At 41.4% G+C, this 18,827-nt stretch overlaps 1 protein-coding gene across 1 annotated transcript in view; it reads left to right on the top strand.

Moving 5' to 3' along the window:
* CBL (Cbl proto-oncogene) overlaps positions 1 to 17,425 on the top strand; it is a gene marked incomplete at both ends in the record, with an annotated part of 80,790 nt that extends 63,365 nt beyond the window's left edge. Inside the window, 7 exons of the mRNA XM_079708577.1 lie at positions 3,809 to 3,940; positions 4,027 to 4,407; positions 6,160 to 6,254; positions 14,656 to 14,796; positions 15,175 to 15,275; positions 15,995 to 16,177; positions 17,157 to 17,425. Coding sequence (XP_079564703.1) covers positions 3,809 to 3,940; positions 4,027 to 4,407; positions 6,160 to 6,254; positions 14,656 to 14,796; positions 15,175 to 15,275; positions 15,995 to 16,177; positions 17,157 to 17,425 — 1,302 coding nt within the window. The remainder of the gene's footprint in view (positions 1 to 3,808; positions 3,941 to 4,026; positions 4,408 to 6,159; positions 6,255 to 14,655; positions 14,797 to 15,174; positions 15,276 to 15,994; positions 16,178 to 17,156) is intronic.
* Between the last annotated feature and the right edge of the window lie 1,402 nt (positions 17,426 to 18,827).

Genomic DNA, 18,827 nt, shown 5'->3' with positions numbered 1-18,827 from the left:
AATAATAAATGCATACTGTAAAAATTCAGTAGGAAAAAAAACAGCTTCATATATTGTTTTGCACTTGGCTATTCTGTAATTCATTTAGTCTCTTCTTTTTTTTTTTTTTTTTTCCCGGTACGCGGGCCTCTCACTGTTGTGGCCTCTCCCGTTGTGGAGCACAGGCTCCAGACGCGCAGGCTCAGCGGCCATGGCTCACGGGCCCAGCTGCTCCGCGGCATGTGGGATCTTCCTGGACCGGGGCACGAACCCGTGTCCCCTGCATCGGCAGGCGGACTCTCAACCGCTGCGCCACCAGGGAAGCCCCATTTAGTCTCTTCTTAATGGACATTCCTGTTGTTTCCAGGCTTACACATATGGACATTCTTTTGCAAGTCTGTCTGTAGGGTAAATTTCTAATAGTGGAATTGCTAGATTAGAGTATGTCCATTTAAACTCTTTGAGAGAGGAGAGGGATATAATTAGTGGTGGGACACATGGGAATTTCAGAAAGCCATGTTTCATTTCTTAACTGAATGGTAGGTTCTACGTGGGTGTTTCATCTTTTATTATTCTTTGTACCTTATAGTTCATTATCTACTTTGTATGAATAAAATACTGGAATAAAAATATCTTAACGTTTTTTGGATAGACATTAAAATTTGTTCCCAATTTTTTGTCCTAAAGTCACTCCCAAAGTATATGAGACTATGAGAGTGCCTGTTTCGTCACATCCTAATAGCTTGTTGTTGCTTTTTGCTGTTTGTTTCGTTTTGATTTTTTTTTTTAAATTATTTTTGGCTGCATCGGGTCTTCCTTGCAGCACACAGGCTTTCTCTAGTTGCGGCGAGTGGGGGCTACTCTTCGTTGCGGTGTGTGGGCTTCTCATTGCAGTGGCTTCTCTTGCTGCAGAGCACGGGCTCTAGGCACACGGGCTTCAGTAGTTGCAGCACGTGGGCTCAGTAGTTGTGGCTCATGGGCTCTAGAGCACAGGCTCAGTAGTTGTGGCACACGGGCTTAGTTGCTCCGCAGCATGTGGGATCTTCCAGGACCAGGGCTCGAACCCGTGTGCCCTACATTGGCAGGTGGATTCTTAACCACTGAGCCACCAGGGAAGTCCCTGATTTGTTTTTAAAATAGCGAATCTACTTTTTAAAAAATTCCATGTGATCAGTGCACTTGGATTTTTTTTTTAAGTTTAAAAGAATTGCTCAAAGACTTCCAGAAATGTCAGTTCCCTGCTTCTACCCCTCTAACTCCGTGTCCCATTCAGATCTTTCGGTTCTTAAAGCCGTTCCTTAACCATATACTATACTGCTTTCTCTTGATTCTGCAATATTAGTTATCTGTTTAGAAAAGGATTTAAATGTTTTATCTCCCTCCTTCCTACTCCCTGTCTTCCGACTGTAGTTAATTTGAATGTTTTTTGGTTCTGTCAGTATTCAGTGTTTAAGTGATTTTTGCTCCCTATTGTATCAAGTAATATACTATAAAGTGTTGATAATTACTTTTGCTTTCTTTTACAACCTTCTGCTTTTCTGAAATAATTGATTTGCTTTTATTTCCTTAGTGTTCAGTTTGTACCTGTCACTACCACGTCTTACCAAACATCCTCTTGTTATGATTTTCTGTGGAGTAAATTCTATTAACATGTTAATATAGTAGATATTATGTAATATAGTATACTAATATATAAGAGTCTGCCATGTTTTGGCTCCAGTCTGGACTGGTTTTTCGCTGGGTGTGCTGCATTCCATGTCACCCTGAGGTGTCTCCCCTCACCATCATCGTGGGACTTCATTGCCTCTTCTTTGTGTTGGAGTGCCTGTTTCTTAACTCCCATGTTTTTATGTTTCTTGCTTTAACTTCATTGCTTAGGTGGAGTATGCTCTCAAAATAGCTTTCTGTGAAAAGGTGAGAGGTGAAATTTTTGAGACATTTGATATCTTAAAATGTCTCTATTCAACCCTCAAACTGACTAGGTACAGAATTCTAGGTTGAAAAAAAATTCAGCTCTATGAATTGTTACAGCCTCAGTGACTTCTAGTTTCTAGTGTATTTTTGCTCTTTAGTACCCCCTTTCCCTCTGTCCTCAGAAGCCTTTAGGATATTTTCCTTATCCTTGATTCCCTGAAAACTTAAGTGTTTTGTTGGTTGGTTGATCGGTTATTAGTTTTCTTTTCTTTCTTTGGGCTAGCTATGCAGTGAACGCTTTCTATATGGATATTTATGTCCCTTAGGTCTTAGAAATATTCTTGTATTATTTCTTTGATAACTTATTCCCCATATGTGCTTTTATCCTTATCGTATGTTGAGATAAAAGAACATCTCGTGGGTCGGTTATGATATTGAAACATGAATTGAAGAATATGATTAGCTCAATCCTCTGCTCTTTAGGAATGAGAAGGAGGGATGGATGGTGGGAGGGATCAAAATAGGCAGAGAGGGCCTTCCAAATTGAGAAACAACTTGAACAGAGTTAAGGAGGTAGGAATTCCAACACAGGGCATTATAGAAAATGCTGTTAGGGAGACCAAATTAGAGAGACCCGAGAAAGCGAGGCAGGAAAGTGACATTTTGTGACATGGGAAAGTGGAAGTTACTGATGGATGGTTTTTGAACTAGTGAGTATTTAAAGATAGTTAAGCTGGTAATGGTGAGCAAAATGATTTGGTGAGATAAGAAACTAGAAGTTGGGAGAATCACTAGAAGGGGGTTTTAATAAATCAGGTCTGAGGTTGGTAAGTAGAATGAAAAGGAAGATATAGATATGAGATTATTTTATGGAAAAATCAACAAGATACAGTGACTAGATATTGATGATGAAGTGAGAGTTAGTTTGACTAATAACTTTTCACTTCCTTAACCCTTGAGGTGTTTAGCTGCTCATGCTGCATTGACATGGAGCCCGTTTTCTTAAGCATGAATAAAAGCAAGTAGCTGATGATGCAGCCTTTTTTTCCCTCATTCACCTCCCAGCATTAATGATAGGACTCAGTATGGGGATGGTTGTTTCTCTGTCATCTTACATGAGTGCTTGTAATACATATTTGCCTACTTTCCATCTATTTTGCTTATAGGGAATGCAAATGTGAATTAGTATTTTGTATAAATTCTTGTATATCTCTTGACAGCTTACTTGGACAAGCTTATCAGCTACTCATCACCCTGCTGTAGGCAGGGAAATGGAAAAGGTTATACATTTATTTTCTTTTGATTTGGCACCTCAATTTTTAGAATACAAATTGACAAAAAAATTATCCCTTTTAATTACTGAATTGAAATAACATTTCTTTGGAAGAACTAAAGATGCCTTTTAGTAATACCATTGATCATTTTCTCTTATAAATCTCTTTTTTTCTTTTAATCATAACCCATGGAGAATTTATTAACTTTGATTTCTTTCCTCATTCTGCTCCTTAATCATTATTTTCCTAGGTGATTTGTTGAGAGGTTAATGTATGCCCCTTTCTTTTAATATGGTTTTCTGTTTTTAATCTTGGAGAGATTTTTTCTTTTTCTGAAGAGGAAAATATGGGAAATTGTAAAGTTTTCTAAAATTATAAGCTAGGAAACTTTTTATGTAGCACAGCCTTTTCTAGATATTACATTTTGCCTGTAGCTTGCATCTGCATGGTATTTCCGTGATTGAGAGCGCCCTCTTCTGGTGACATAGAAATAATTCAGGAAGCGCTACCTTAAGCCAAAGTCAGGCTCATTGGTATATTCTGTGTTCATGTAGTACTTGTTGTGTACATCTTTCGGAGGAGTTGAGAGATGCCACTCCTCCAGACAAGAATAACCTATTAGGAAATTTTTTCTGTGTTAGGTGGAACGACCTCCTTCTCCATTCTCCATGGCCCCACAAGCTTCCCTTCCCCCAGTGCCACCACGGCTTGACCTTCTACAACAGCGAATATCTATTCCTTCAGGTGCTTCTGGTCTTGGAACTGCTTCTAAGGTAAAGCATTATCCATTTCTACGTTTTCTGATTCTTTGTTGTGGATTAGTGGGGTTTGATTGATTGCTTCCATCATGCTTCCACAGGCTCCTTCTGGCTCCCTTCATAAGGACAAACCATTACCAATACCTCCCACTCTTCGAGATCTTCCACCACCACCCCCTCCAGACCGGCCATATTCTGGTGGAGCAGAAACCCGGCCTCAGAGACGCCCCTTGCCTTGTACACCAGGCGACTGTCCGTCCAGAGACAAACTGCCCCCTGTCCCCTCTGGCCGTGCTGGAGAAGCATCATGGCTGCCTCGGCCAATCCCCAAAGTACCAGTAGTTGCCCCAAACCCTAGTGACCCCTGGACAGGGAGAGAATTAACCAACCGGCACTCACTTCCATTTTCCTTGCCCTCACAAATGGAACCCAGAACCGACGTGCCTAGGCTCGGAAGCACATTCAGTCTGGACACCTCCATCGTGAGTCCTGATTTTGAAATTATTTATCTTAATAACAAACATTCGTGGATGACATTGAATGGGTCAGTTCTGTGGTATGTTTTGTACAGGATTCAAGGATAATATTAATCCCTACCCTCAAGAAGAGTATATGTTAATATGTTTGTTAATGCAATAAATGTGTTTCTGTGTGTGTATGCCATGAGTAGTATAAATAGAAAACACTTCAGTTTTAAAGAAAGGAAAGATTATTTCTAGATAGAGCAATCATGAGGGCTTATGGAAAGAGTGGCATCTGAATTTGAAGTATTCTTTCCAAAGTGGATACAGTTTTAAAATAGACCTACAATGACAGAAATGCTCAAGATGTATTGTGGGATAAGTAGTAGTTTAATTTGAGAAAAACAGAAATTCTGTGTACCAGAGTAGGAAAAGGGGCTAGAAAGGGGCATTGCTGCTAGATTAGAGCACTTTGTATACCTCCTCCCAAAAGAATTGGAATTTATTTGGTACAAATGAAGAGTACGTGAAGATTAAATTAGTGGAGTGACGTGACCAAAATGATGGTTTAAAGAGAGGAATCTAGGAGTAGTATGCAGGATGGATTGGAAAGAGAATAGGTTGAAAAAAGGGAAGTTAGCAGTCCATTGGATAAGCATGAGATAATGGGTCCAGAACGGGGGGTGGGAGAGGTATATTCCTTCTTTTGTTGGTTCATTTATGCACTGAGCAAAAAAGTTTGCCCTCACAAAGTTAACATTCCACCGGAGGAAAAATGGAAAATAAACAAGATAAGTTACAAAACATGTAAGATAGTGGATGCCGACGAATGCTGTGGAGAAAAATAGGGTAAAAACAGGGTATAGGGAAAGTTGGGATGGGGCAGGTACATGGAGGGATGGGGTACAATTCTGAGCAAAGACCTGGAGTAGTGTGGGGAGTGACCTGGAGCAACGGGGGATGAGGGAAAAGCAAGTGAGTTTGGGAGAGTCTATTTGAGGAATAACAAAGGGGTCTTGTATAGCTGGTACTGGGTAAACAAGGGGAAGAATCCTGGTCTAGGAGCAGGAGAGGGAGCCGATTTAGGTCGAGACTTTAGGGAGCATGAAACAAAGACCCAGAAAGGCTTGAAAGCAGTCAGTGGGTGGAAAAAAGGATGAAAAATCACATACACACACATATACACATGCACACACCCCAGAGGTTTTGAACCTGGCTAACTAGTGACAGACATGTTGAATTTGAGATGAGCCATTGAAGGAAGAATTGTTCAGTAGGTAGTTAGAAATCCAAGAAAAAGATGGAGTTGGAGGGTGAAGTTGAGAAATGCTGTGGTCCTTAAATGAACTATGTATTTCTTGGTTGAAAGGGACAGGGGAGGGTAACTTGGCATTTAAGTGGCATTTATGTGGTAGGCAGTCTAATTAGTGAGAGTGGATTAGGTTTGACTTTCTGGTGGCATCAGTATAGAAAGATGTGTAGATTTTTTAAGCTAGAATGGTATTTGTGCAGACAGCCAGTTTCCTCAAATCTTTCTAGAATTAAAACAAACGAAAAAACCCCATTTCCTTGGCTCTTTTTAGAACTGTCTCCCTAACCCTTACATTTGAACTTTCAACTACACTTTTGTCACACATAATAATCCTTAAGCATGGCGTTGGGGGTGAGGTCTGTGTCTGTATGATTGTTCTTGTTATTTTGAATAGATGAAATAAGTAAGAGGAGATACTTAGCTGTATTAAGAAGGTTCTTTTTTAACACTTTTCTTTCCAGAATATGAATAGCAGCCCATTAGCAGGTCCAGAGTGTGAGCATCCCAAAATCAAACCTTCTGCATCTGCCAATGCCATTTATTCTCTGGCTGCCAGGTAAGTTTACTAAAATTAGATTTCATACAGTAGAGTTGATACTTTTAAACAACTTATTTATAGAAAATTTAGAAAACCCAGAAGAGTATAAAGAAGAAAATTAAAATTGACCTGTATTTCTATTATGTAAAAATTATCATGTTTTGGACTGTTTCTTTCTATTATTTTCTCTGTGTATATGTACATAGATCAGTCTTGCTGGGGCTCATCAATTTTATTAATCTTTTCAAAGAAGCAAGTTTGGTTGGGTTTTGTTTTTTAAATATTTATTTATTTGGCTGCACCGGGTCTTAGTTGCAGCACATGGGATCTAGTTCCCTGACCAGGGGTTGAACCTGGGCCCCCTGCATTGGGAGCATGGAGTCTTAACCACTGGACCACCAGGGAAGTCCCTAAAAGAAATCTTTTAAAAAGCCAACCGGGACACTTTCGTGGTGTGGCCAAAAACAAAAAACAACAACAACAAAAGGTCGGCAGCAATCATTTGACCATATATGTGAGGATTTATTGATACTTCTAGGCTTTCCACTCTATTCCATCAGTCTATATGTCTTTATGCCAACACCACACTCTTTTTTTTTTAATTTATTTTATTTTATTTATTTATTTTTGGCTGCATTGGGTCTTCGTTGCTGCGTGCAGGCTTTCTCTAGTTGCGGCAAGTGGGGGCTATTCTTCGTTGCAGTGTGCGGGCTTCTCATTGCGGTGGCTTCTCTTGTTGCGGAGGTTGGGCTCTAGGCACGCGGGCTTCAGTAGTTGCGGCTCACGGGCTCTAGAGCGCAGGCTCAGTATTTGCGGCGCACAGACTTAGTTGCTCCACTGCATGTGGGATCTTCCCGGACCAGGGCTTGAACCCGTGTCCCCTGCATTGGCAGGCGGATTCTTAACCACTGCGCCACCAGGGAGGCCCAAGTCCTCTGTTTCTTTACTTATCTTCTGTCCTCTTGTTCTGTGCATTATTATGAGTGGTGTATTGAAATCTCCAGCTGTTATTGTAGATCTGTCTGTTTCTCCCTTTAATTCTGTCAGGTTTTACTTCATATATTTTACTGTCATTCGGTGTATAAATGTTTATAAGTTTTAAATCTTCTAGTGTATATAATGTTCTTTGTCTCTTGTAACCTTTTTTGATTTAAAGTCTATTGTGTCTGATATTAGTATAATATCAGAGTCTCTTATAGACAGCATATAATTGGATTGTGTGTTTTAATCCAATCTGCCGGTCTCTGTCTTCTGATTGGAGAGTTTAACTCATTTATATTTAAAGCAATTACTGATAAGGAGAGACTTCTGTCATTGTGCTATTTGGTTTCTGTATGCCCTGTAGTTTTTTGTTGCTTATTTCCTGCATTACTGTCTTCTGTGTTTAGTTGGGTTTTTGTGGTGAAATATTTAAGTTCCTTTCTCATTTCCTTTTGTGTGTATTCTATAGATATTTTCCTTGTGGTTACCATAGGGATTACATTTAACATCCCAAAGTTTTAACACTATAATTTTAATTTATGCTGGCTTAACTTCAATGGCATACAGAAACTCTTCTCCTTTACAGCTCCACCACACCCATTTCGGTTGTTGGTCACAAGATTACATCTTTATACATTGTGTGCCCCTAGTTCTTTTAAACGAGTTCATGAACTAGTTCTTTTAAATGCATTAGTTTCCTAAATTATGCAAAAAAAGAGATTTGGAGTTACAAACCAAAGTTACAGTAATAGTGGCTTTTACACTTTCCCTTTAAATGTATTGCTGTCTTAAATCATGTGGAAAAAACCAGAAGGTACAGTTACAATAGTACTAGCTTTTATAATTGTCCATGTATTTACCATTATTAAAGTCTTTATTTCTCCATACGGCTTGAAATTACTGTCTAGTGTCTTCATTTCACCCTGCAGGACTCACTTGAGCATTTCTTTCAGGGCAGGTCTAGTGGTCACGTACTCCCTCAGCTTTTGTTTATCTGGGAATGTCTTGATTTCTCCCTCACTTTTTTTTTTTTTTTTTTTTTTTGCGATAAGTGGGCCTCTCACTGTTTTGGCCTCTCCCGTTGTGGAGCACAGGCTCGGGACGTGCAGGCTTAGCGGCCATGGCTCACGGGCACAGCCGCTCCGCGGCATGTGGGATCTTCCCGGACCGGGGCACGAACCCGTGTCCCCTGCATTGGCAGGTGGACTCTCAACCACTGCGCCACCAGGGAAGCCCCTCTCCCTCACTTTTTTTTTTTTTTTTTCCTGCGGTACTTGGGCCTCTCACTGCCGTGGCCTCTCCCGTTGCGGAGCACAGGCTCCGGACGCGCAGGCTCAGCGGCCATGGCCCACGGGCCCAGCCGCCCCGTGGCACGTGGGATCCTCCCGGACCGGGGCATGAACCCGTGTCCCCTGCATCGGCAGGCAGACTCTCAACCACTGCGCCACCAGGGAAGCCCTCTCCCTCACTTTTGAAAGACAGTTTTACCAGATACAGGCATACCTCAGAGATATTGTGGTTTTAAGTGTGCAGTAGCATTATGTCTAAAAATATATATGTACATACCTTAATTTTAAAATACTTTTTTGCTAAAAAATGCCAACCGTCACCCAAGCCTTCAGCAAGTCATAATATTTTTACAATAGTAAAATCAGAGATCACTGATCACAGATCACTGTAACAAATATAATAATGAAAAAACTTGAAATATTTTGAGAATTATCAAAGTGTGACACAGAGACTTGAAGTGAACAAATGCTGTTGGAAAAATGGTGCCAGCAGACTTGCTTGATACAGGGTTGCCACAGATCTTCAATTTGTAAAAAACACCATCTGTGAAGTGTAGTAAAACAAGGTATGCCTGTGTAGGATTCTTGGTTGACAGCTTTTTTTTTTTTTAGCGCTTTGAATATATCGTCCCACTGTCTTCAGGCCTCTAAAACTTCTGATGAGAAGTCTGCTCATAATCTTATTGAGGATCCCTCGTACATGATGTTTTGCTTCTTTCTTTATCTTTGTCTTTTGAAAATGTGGGTCTCTTGAGTTCCTTTTCCTTGGAGTCTATTGAACTTCTTGGATGTTTATATTAATCATTTTGGGAAGTTTTTGGCCCTTATTTCTTCAGATATTCTCTGCCCCTTTCTCTCTCTCTCTCTCCTGGGACTCCCACAATGTATATGTTGGTCCTTTGGTGGTGTTATGTCCAACAGCTCCCTTGGGCTCTGTTCAGTTTTCTTCAATACTTTTTCTTTCTGTTTGTTCCTCAGCCTTGATAATTTCCATTGCTCTTTCAAGTTCATTGATTCTTCTCGCTGATCAAATCTGCCTTTGAATCCCTCTAGTGATTTTTTTTTCATTTCACTTGTACTTTTCAGTTCCAGAATTTCTTTTTTGTTTCTTCTTAGGTTTTCTGTCTCTGTTGATACTTCCATTTTATTCACACATTGTTTCCTTGATTTTCTCCACATCTTCCTTTAAAATCTCATGGAAGTCACTTCAGCCAGAGCAGGGTGGGCTTACAACAATGCTGGGAGGTGCAACAACAGTGGTTGCTGCCCCTTTGTCAGCACCTCTGTGAACAGGAGCAGCAATCAGAAGTCAGAACACAGATTCCCAATATTTGGAGGGCTGAGTCCTTTTTGCCACCCTGGCTCCTGCAAGCTGTGGGCAGGCTGCTCCAGGAACATTTGCACAGCTGCCTGCTATGTGGCAGGGTTGAGAATGGGTAGCTTCTACTATGCTAAGAGCTGAAATTAACAACAATTTAGCCTCCCAGTCTTCACCTGTAAGTTACAAGCCTTCAACAGACTCTAGAGTTCCAAAATAGTTACATCAGACAACTTCTACCGTCTTCCCAGAATCCTCGTTGAGTATCTGCTTTTTGTTTGTTTGTTTTTGTGGTACGCGGGCCTCTCACTGTTGTGGCCTCTCCCGTTGCGGAGCACAGGCTCCGGATGCGCAGGCTCAGCGGCCATGGCTTACGGGCCTAGCCGCTCCTTGGCATGTGGGATCCTCCCAGACCGGGGCGCGAACCCGTGTCCCCTGCATCGGCAGGCGGACTCTCAACCACTGTGCCACCAGGGAAGCCCGTATCTGCCTTTTGTTTCATTGCTTTCTCCTCTTTATTTTATTCTTCCAACTTCCTTTAGGTTTTATTTGTTATTTTTCTAACTCCATGAGATGCGTGCTGTATTAATCTGCTCAGGCTGCCAAAACAAAATACTATCTACAGACTGGGCAGCTTAAGCAGCAGAATTTAATTTTCTCATAGTTCTGGAGGCTGGAAGTCCAAGATCAGGATGTCAGCATATTTGGTTTCTGGTGAGGAATCCTTTACTGGCTAACATGCTTGCATAACCTTCTCACTGTGTCCTCACGTGGCCTTTCCTTGATACATGCACACACAGAGAGGTATAGAGAGTGACAGCAAGCTCTCTGGTATCTCTTCTTATAAGGACACCAATCCTATTGAGTCAGGGGCTCATCCTCAGGACCTCATCTAACCTTAATTACTTCCTCAGATGTGGCCCCATGTTCACAGACAGCCACACTGGGGATTAGGGCCTCAAAAGTAATTTTGGGGAGGACACAAACATTCAGTCCATAACAGATGCTGTAGCTGCATTCCACAAATTTTGATATGTCCTGTTTTCATTATCATTCACTTCAAAATATATGGTTTTCCATTTGTGATTTCTTCTTTGACTCATCAGTTATTTATGTGTTGCCTGATTTTCAAACATTGGAAGATTTTCTGGTTACTCTTCTGTTACTGCTTCCTAGTTTCATTCCAGTGTGGTCAGAAACCATACTCTGTGATTTCAATTTGTGATATTTGTTGAGACCTTTATTGACTAGTTTATGGTAAATTCCATACATATTACTACCTTCATTTTATAAAAATGTATATTCTGCAGTTGTTAGGCACAGCATTCTGTATGTGTCGTTTGTTAATTGTATTCAACTATACTATCTTCCTGCTGATTTTTTTTTTTTAAGTCTACATGTTCTGTCAAATACCAAGAGGAGTGTGTTAAATTCTCCCCCTATAATTGTGGGTTTCTCTTTTTTCCTTTAGGTCTATCCGTTTGTATTGTATATGTATTTAGTATATGTAATTAGGATACATAGAAATTTAGAATTATCAACTAAATGATAATTGTTTTGATGATTCCATTTACTCTCTAGTTCTGCTTCTAAACAGCCTTAGTCTGTTTTTACTTATATTAAAATGGCCACAGCAGCTCTCTTGTAGTGTTTGCATGATCTTTTTGCATCCTTTTACTTTCAACTTTTCTGTGTTCTCATTGAAGTTATGTTTCTCATAAGTAGTATATACTCATTGGCTTTTCCCCCCACTAAATCCAGTCTAGCATTTTTTTTGTTTGTTTTAAAATAATTGGAATATTTGTTCCTACTCTTTTCTCCATTTTCCCCATCTTTTCTGTGTTCATTTTTTTCTACTTTTTTTCTTTGGGATTAAAGTATTTTTTGTTATACTGTTTCACTCCTAATACTTTTTTAACAGTTATCTTAGGGATTCCAACATATACCTCTGACTCATTAGAGTCTACTTTGAATCAGTCCCTCTTAACACTTCCTGGACATTTAAATTTCCCACATATTTATACTATAGCAGTCCTCCTTTCTTCCTGCTTTACCACACTTCCACCTGGAATCTTTTTCCTTCTGCCCAAATAACTTCCTTTAGAGAGATGGGGTGTGAGGGGGAGAGAAAGAGGAGGGGGTGTTAGTGTATCTTCTATTAATGGAGTCTCTCAAATTTTGCTTGACTTAACATATCTTTTATTTCACTTTCATTTTTTTAAAGATATTTTCACTAAGCATAGTACACTTGACCCTTGAACAACTTGGGGGTTAGGGACGCTGACCCTCCCCGCAGTGGAATATCCAGATATAACTACAGTGGCCCCTCTGTATCCACAGTTTCACATCTGCAGATTCAGCCAACTGTGGATTGTGTAGTACTGTAGTATGTATTTATGGGGAAAAATCTGGGTAAAAGTGGACCTGTGCAGTCCAAGCACATGTTGTTCAGAGGTCAACTGTATTCTGAACTGGAGTTATTTTCTTTCAGCACTTTAAAAATATCATCCCACTGCCCTCTGACTTTCATTATTTCTGTTGGAAAATTAGCGTAATGTTGCTCCTTTAAGGGTATGATTCTTTTTCTGACTACTTATAAGACCTTTTTGTCTTTGGATCCCAGCAGTTTCACTCTAATGCGTCTATGTAGTTTTCTTTATATTTATCCTTCTAAGGTTTGTAGAGTTTACGGATTTTGTCATTTGATGTTTTTAATCGGTTTTAGAAAATCTCAGCCACTGGGAATTCCATGGCAGTCCAGTAGCTAGGACTCTGCAGCCTCACTGCCGAGGGCCCAGGTTCAATCCCTGGTTGGGAAGTAAAATCCCATAAGCCGGGCAGTGTGGCCAAAAAAAAAGAAAAGGAAGTAAAAAGAAAGAAAAATTCAGCATTGAAAATCTCAGCCACTATTTCTTTTTTTTTTTTTTAATTTTTATTGGAGTATAATTGATTTACAATGTTGTGTTAGTTTCAGGGGTACACTGTTTCTTAGAATACACTGAATAGTGCAGTCTCTTTCTCCTCTCGCTCTGTGACTCCAGTTACCTGAAAGTTCTACCTTTTCACCACACCTCATATAGCCCTTATGCTCATTTCTGTGTTTTCCATTCTTTTTCCTCTCTTTACTTGTATCTGAATAGTTTCTACTCTATTTCAGTTCCCTAATCTTTCGTTTTGCAGTTTCTAATCTGCCCCAGAATCCATCCATTGTATTTACAGATTCTGTGTTTTTAGGTCCTAGAATTTCCATGTGAATTAAAAAAAAAAATTATTCTGTAGTTTTCTAATAAAATTCTCCATCCTCTGTTTTAATGGAATATATACATTATAATTATTTTAAAGGCCATGTCTGTTACCTCCAACTTTGTCTCTCTAGTTTGGCAAGACAACCAAAGTACTACTACTTTTTGCCTGGTTTCTCAGAATCTAGTCCCACTCATACGTGGTTTAAGGATTCGCAGTAGCTCTGGGGACAGTTACAGACAGAATTTCAAACCTACTTCTCTACTGTTCCCTTCTCCAGGATTTTTGACCCCTCGTGCCTTGGCCCAAATTCCAATCCCTCTCTCCTCAGTCTCTTGAAACTGCCTTGAAACCCCAAGTTCAAAACCCCTAATATGGGGCTTATTGCAGTGTATTCTCCTTGCCTCTGGAATCTTGGCCTCTCAAATCTTGGCTGCCTGGTTGCTCTCCAATGCCTTCTTTCTTTTGTATATTTTCCTGCTTTTATAGCTAGCTGTTCTAGGCAGACGGTTAGACAGTGCTTGTTACTTGGCTATAGCTACAGACATGTAAAATGTATATATGTTTTAGATCAAGATGTAGTTTTATGTTTTCCCTTTTGTTAAACTTAGCATTATATCTTGGGCATTTCTTCCTATCAGTTAAAAAGTTCTTCAAAATCCTCACTTTATTTTATTTTTTTAAAATATTTATTTATTTATTTGGTTGCATGGGGTCTTAGTTGCAGCAGGCGGGCTCCTTAGTTGCGGCTCATGGACTCCTTAGTTGCAGCACGTGGGCTCCTTAGTTGTGGCGGGTGGGCTCCTTAGTTGCAGCTCCAGGGCTCCTTAGTTGCGTCTTGCAGGCTGCTTAGTGCTGGCACACGGACTCCTTAGTTGTGGCATACATGTGGGATCTAATTCTCTGACCAGGGATCGAACGTGGGCCCCCTACGTTGGGAGTACAGAGTCTTATCCACTGTGCCACCAGGGAAGTCCCCAAAATCCTCACTTTTAATTATTGCATATTATTATGTAATGTGGCTGTAACATCATATATTTAATCATTCCCTGTTGTTGTATATTTATTTTGTTTAAAAGCTTTTACTGTCATAACTTTGCTTCAGTGAACATCTTTTTACATAGCCAGAGATGCAGCCAAGGTAGAATTACTGTGACAAAAGAATGTGAATGTTTTAAAGTATATATTGCCAAAATGCTTAATGAGTAAGAGGTGCAATTGTATATTTTTATTAACATCATCAACAAAAAGAATTAAAATTTTTGGATTACCCTTTTAATGATCCTTTTCTCTTTATGAAAATAGTATGTGTTAATTATAATAATATTTAGAAAACACAGATAAGTGATTCTAAAGAAATAAGTTACCTATCATCTTACCACCTAGAGTCAGACAGTGATCAGCAACATGTAATATGCTCATTGCCAGTCTTGTGTGTATGGAATCATGCTGTACATGCTGTTTTTCACTAGGAGTACCTTGAACCTCGTAGGATGTTATATATTTCTTGTACAATGATTTTCAAATAATTGCAAAGCAGTTCATTCTTTTTGTTTTCTTTTTCTGTTTTTTATTCTTCATCTTCCAGACCTCTTCCTGTGCCAAAGCCACCACCTGGGGAGCAGTGTGAAAGTGAGGAGGACACAGAGTATATGACTCCTTCCTCTAGGCCTGTGGGACTTCAAAAGCCAGAAGTGAAGTGGCCTCTGGAGACAACCCAGAGTTCACGGTAGGCTCACAACAATCCTATTTGGGAATTCAGTTGACATCAACTCACCTGCTTGGCTTGGTGCCTGCACACAGCATTACCCAGCCAGAAATGAAGCAGAAAGATGTGTGTAACCGCTAATGTTTTAAGCTTCTTGCAGCTGTAAGCAATTCCACTTAATGTTTCTTCAACATCACAGTAATTTCAAAAACATACACAGCTACTACTAGGAATAAGAGTCAATCTTTTGATATTTACTAGTGATATTGGCAAGAGGAGAATGGAGATTCTTGATAGAATCAGGGTCTAGAGAAGTTGTGAATAGGTATATCTTAATAAGTTTGCAGATAGCAGAGTTCTATTTCTGAAGACCATTATGCCACTTTCCTTCTGGTCCAGAGCCTGTGATTGTAACCAGCAGATCGATAGCTGTACCTACGAAGCAATGTATAATATTCAGTCCCAGGCGGCACCGTCTGTCACAGAGAGCGGCACCTTTGGTGAGTAGTCGTTCTGCTACTTTAACAATCATTGATGTACCGGAGGAATGAGCCTGTAATGTTTGGCCAATGAGAACTTGACCTAAGCGGAATATTCGTAAATACTTTTCTTTGCAAAATATCTTTGATCTGTGGCCGTAAAACCACCTCCTCTGTTTTATTTCCCATTTACACAGCTAGTTCCTTTTGTGTTTTTCATCCTTCTAGGGCCTGGAGGCCTCTGTGCTACATGGCCTGGATCAGCAGTGCTGACAGCTAGCTCCCTCTTATTCCCATTGCTTTTCAACACTGCTGAAATTCTTGTGTGTGTGGGTGGTGAATACTCAATTCCCATACTAACTAGCTTACCAAGTTGAAAGTCCAAGAAGGCAGTACACACAACAGGGCCCTTTGGCTGATCTTCCAAGGTGAAATGCAGATGAAGATGTTGAATGGATGCTATAAAGTGGTGCTGGAGTCTTGGACATCCGTGACTGTTAACCTTGGCAAGGGTAGCTTTTGACATGTTCAGAAAAGTAGAGCTGCAGGATTGGTGCAGATCTTATTTTCCCTGTTTCTTTTATCTCTACGTGCAGGGCCACACGGTGTTTGGCCCCTAGTTGGTTATTCGGTAACCATTTGATTCTGTATATGTTTGAATGAACGGATGCCCCCGTACTGAAATGTTAGAAGGTGAAGTACGCTGGAAAAAGAAGATAACTGCACAAACTGTTCTCTAGGTGAAGGGAATTTGGCTGCAGCCCATGCCAACACTGGCCCTGAGGAATCAGAAAATGAAGATGACGGGTACGATGTCCCCAAGCCACCTGTGCCCGCGGTGCTGGCCCGCCGCACACTCTCTGACATCTCCAACGCCAGCTCCTCCTTCGGCTGGCTGTCTCTGGAAGGTGATCCCACAACAAGTGAGTCTCCAGGCTACCTTGGGTTTGTCCTGAAATGCTGTATGGCTTCTTATTTATACTGAAACAGAGATGACTGCCTGGTGACAGTAAGTCAGTAGCTGGAAGGAGTGGACTAAAGTGGGAGGAAAGCTGGTCCTGGGTCCCAAATTAGGAAGTTAAACTGTATTCAGGCTCTTGAGGATTTTGCCAGACTTAGAAATGAGGTTGTTCCTTAAACCCTGGCTCTTCCTGTGCTGGGGGTAAGTATTAATAGGATTTCTGGCCCTTCTGAGCGTGCATGATGATGGTAGTAATTCATTTTGATGGTTCAGACCACACTTCTGGGCCCTGTCCCTGTCCCATTGGAAAGGAGGTGCGCCAGCTCTGGAAAGCACGCTGAGTAGGCCTGGAGCCAGCCCGCATTTGAGCCTTGACTGTTAAGGACTGTTCTTCTTGCACCTGTGGCCGCCTGGGAGGGCAGCAGCCAGAGTTGCTGTCACTTTAGAAATGGAAGACAGCCTTCAGGACAGCTGGTGAAAAAGATACATGGCATCCAGTTGCCCAAACAGGCGGTGATCCCCACCCGCCCAACCTTGTTTAATGCTTCTTCGCTGCAACCTAGGCTTATTTCTGTTTCCTTATTTGTATAGGGAGAAGTTTAGTGTCTTCTCTGGCCCCTCGGAAGTGTTTTTTAACTAATTCAGGCAATGATGTGTGTGAAAACTTGGTGCTCGGTGTAAAGCGTGGTGCAGGTGCAGGTGTCCTGTGTGGAGGGCAGCGTGGTCCCTGTCGGCAGGACAGGCACGTGGTGCCTTTAGAAGGTTGTTGTGCTGCAAGGGGAGGAGGCTGTAGACAGAAGCCCTTGAAACTGTAAAACCCCGCCTTGTGACCGCACGTGTACCTGACGGACAGTAGGTCCATAATATCTCGTATTAGCACATCGGATGAGGATTCCCACCCCGCCCCGATTTGCAAACATTCTCTTTCCTGTTCCTTCCAGACTTCACTGAGGGTTCCCAAGTTCCTGAGAGGCCACCCAAACCGTTCCCTCGGAGAATCAACTCTGAACGAAAAGCAGGTAGCTGTCAGCAAAGCACCGCCGCCACCTCACCGCAGCTCTCCAGTGAGATTGAGAGCCTCATGAGTCAGGGATACTCCTACCAGGACATTCAGAAAGCTCTGGTCATTGCCCACAACAATATTGAAATGGCCAAAAACATCCTCCGGGAATTTGTTTCTATTTCTTCTCCTGCCCATGTAGCCACCTAGCACACCCACTCCGTGCCGCAGCTTAGAGGACCAAGGAGCCGGGAGCTCTTGCTCGAGTAGCACCTAAAAGGGCAGAGAGGTTCCTTTGGAGACTTCACAATGAGGTCTTGCCCTGTGTGGGATATCACATCTGTGGTTCCAAGATTTCAAAGCAGTGGAATGAGAATGGAGCAGCTAGGATGTTGTCTTATTTTATTTGTTTTGAGAGTACATTTGAAGGTGTCCTTCAGTCCCTCCCCACTTGGAGAGAGTGTGCATTTTTATTAAATGGTAGCCTACCTGGGGAACGGTCCAGAAAGCAGTAGGAGAAGCACTGTGCTGTAAATCCTAACTGAGGACTTAAGACTTTCTTAGGTTAAGGATGTGGTCGTGTGCGTCTTGTCTGTGTGTCTGTCTGTCTGTGGTTGTGTATGTCCTGTGATTATAAGATTTACCTGCTGTGTGTGTTAATCCCAGGCAGGGAATTAGCACAAGAGGTTTAAGAAGGAATCTTAAAGACTGCCATCAACTGTGGTTTTATACCCAACCCCCGTGTGTATTACAACTCCAACACTCCCCTTTGGCTTGGATTATCGTGTGCATAGCAGAAGTCTTGTATTTTTAAAACACCCTCCCTCTGTCCTTTCCTCAGTCTCCTCCTCCCTCCTCCTCCTTGGTGTCTTGTCATGGGCAGTGGGCTTGCTATGACCAGCCTTACTGAAGCCGAGCAGCTTATAGGATGTTCTTTATTGTGTGTGATGGTGTTGATTTGTTTGGTAGATAGGTGGGAAAAAAGTACTGTTGCTCTATCGTTATGGCCCTGTTTGATACTCGCAGCGAACACTGGTCACTCCAAAGCACTGTTTCTATAGGAACATTGAGTCTGTTTTGAAAAAGGTATTTTAATTATCCTAATGACATAGTGACTGATTTGAGATAGAGGCCTTCAGATACATTCCACGCCCTCCCCAGAAAATAGTCTGTGGGAGTCAGTTGCCTTGGTGCCAGGTGTGTGTTCTAATGTAGGTCACGAGGTTTTCTCCTTAATGGGAAGGGAAAACATTTGTTTCCAGCATGGCTTTCTGGCCCAAATACCATGAAGCTCTTAGGAAGCTCCATTCACATGCTCTTTACCTTGTTGTACATAAAATGCACAAAACAGACAATAAAGATTTATCTCTTCAGTTTTTCTTCCCAGTGAATTTCAGCTTATATGGGTGTCTCCCTTTGAATATGAGCCAGGTTGTATTTTCAGAGATGAATTTTGTCTTTGCCCTTTAAGGGATGGGGGGAATACCACCCATGGTAGCACAGCATTCTGCTGATAATTAGCACCAACCCTACCTTGGTGCCACCCTTGCTTTTCTCTTGTGCCTATGGCTTTGGGAATGTAGCATTTCCTTCTTCCTTTCCTTCCCCTTTC

The sequence above is a fragment of the Hyperoodon ampullatus genome, assembly GCF_949752795.1.
Source record: "Hyperoodon ampullatus genome assembly, chromosome: 7".
In the NCBI taxonomy this organism is placed as follows: Eukaryota; Metazoa; Chordata; class Mammalia; order Artiodactyla; family Ziphiidae; genus Hyperoodon; species Hyperoodon ampullatus.
This window is presented reverse-complemented; position numbering and strand designations above follow the sequence as displayed.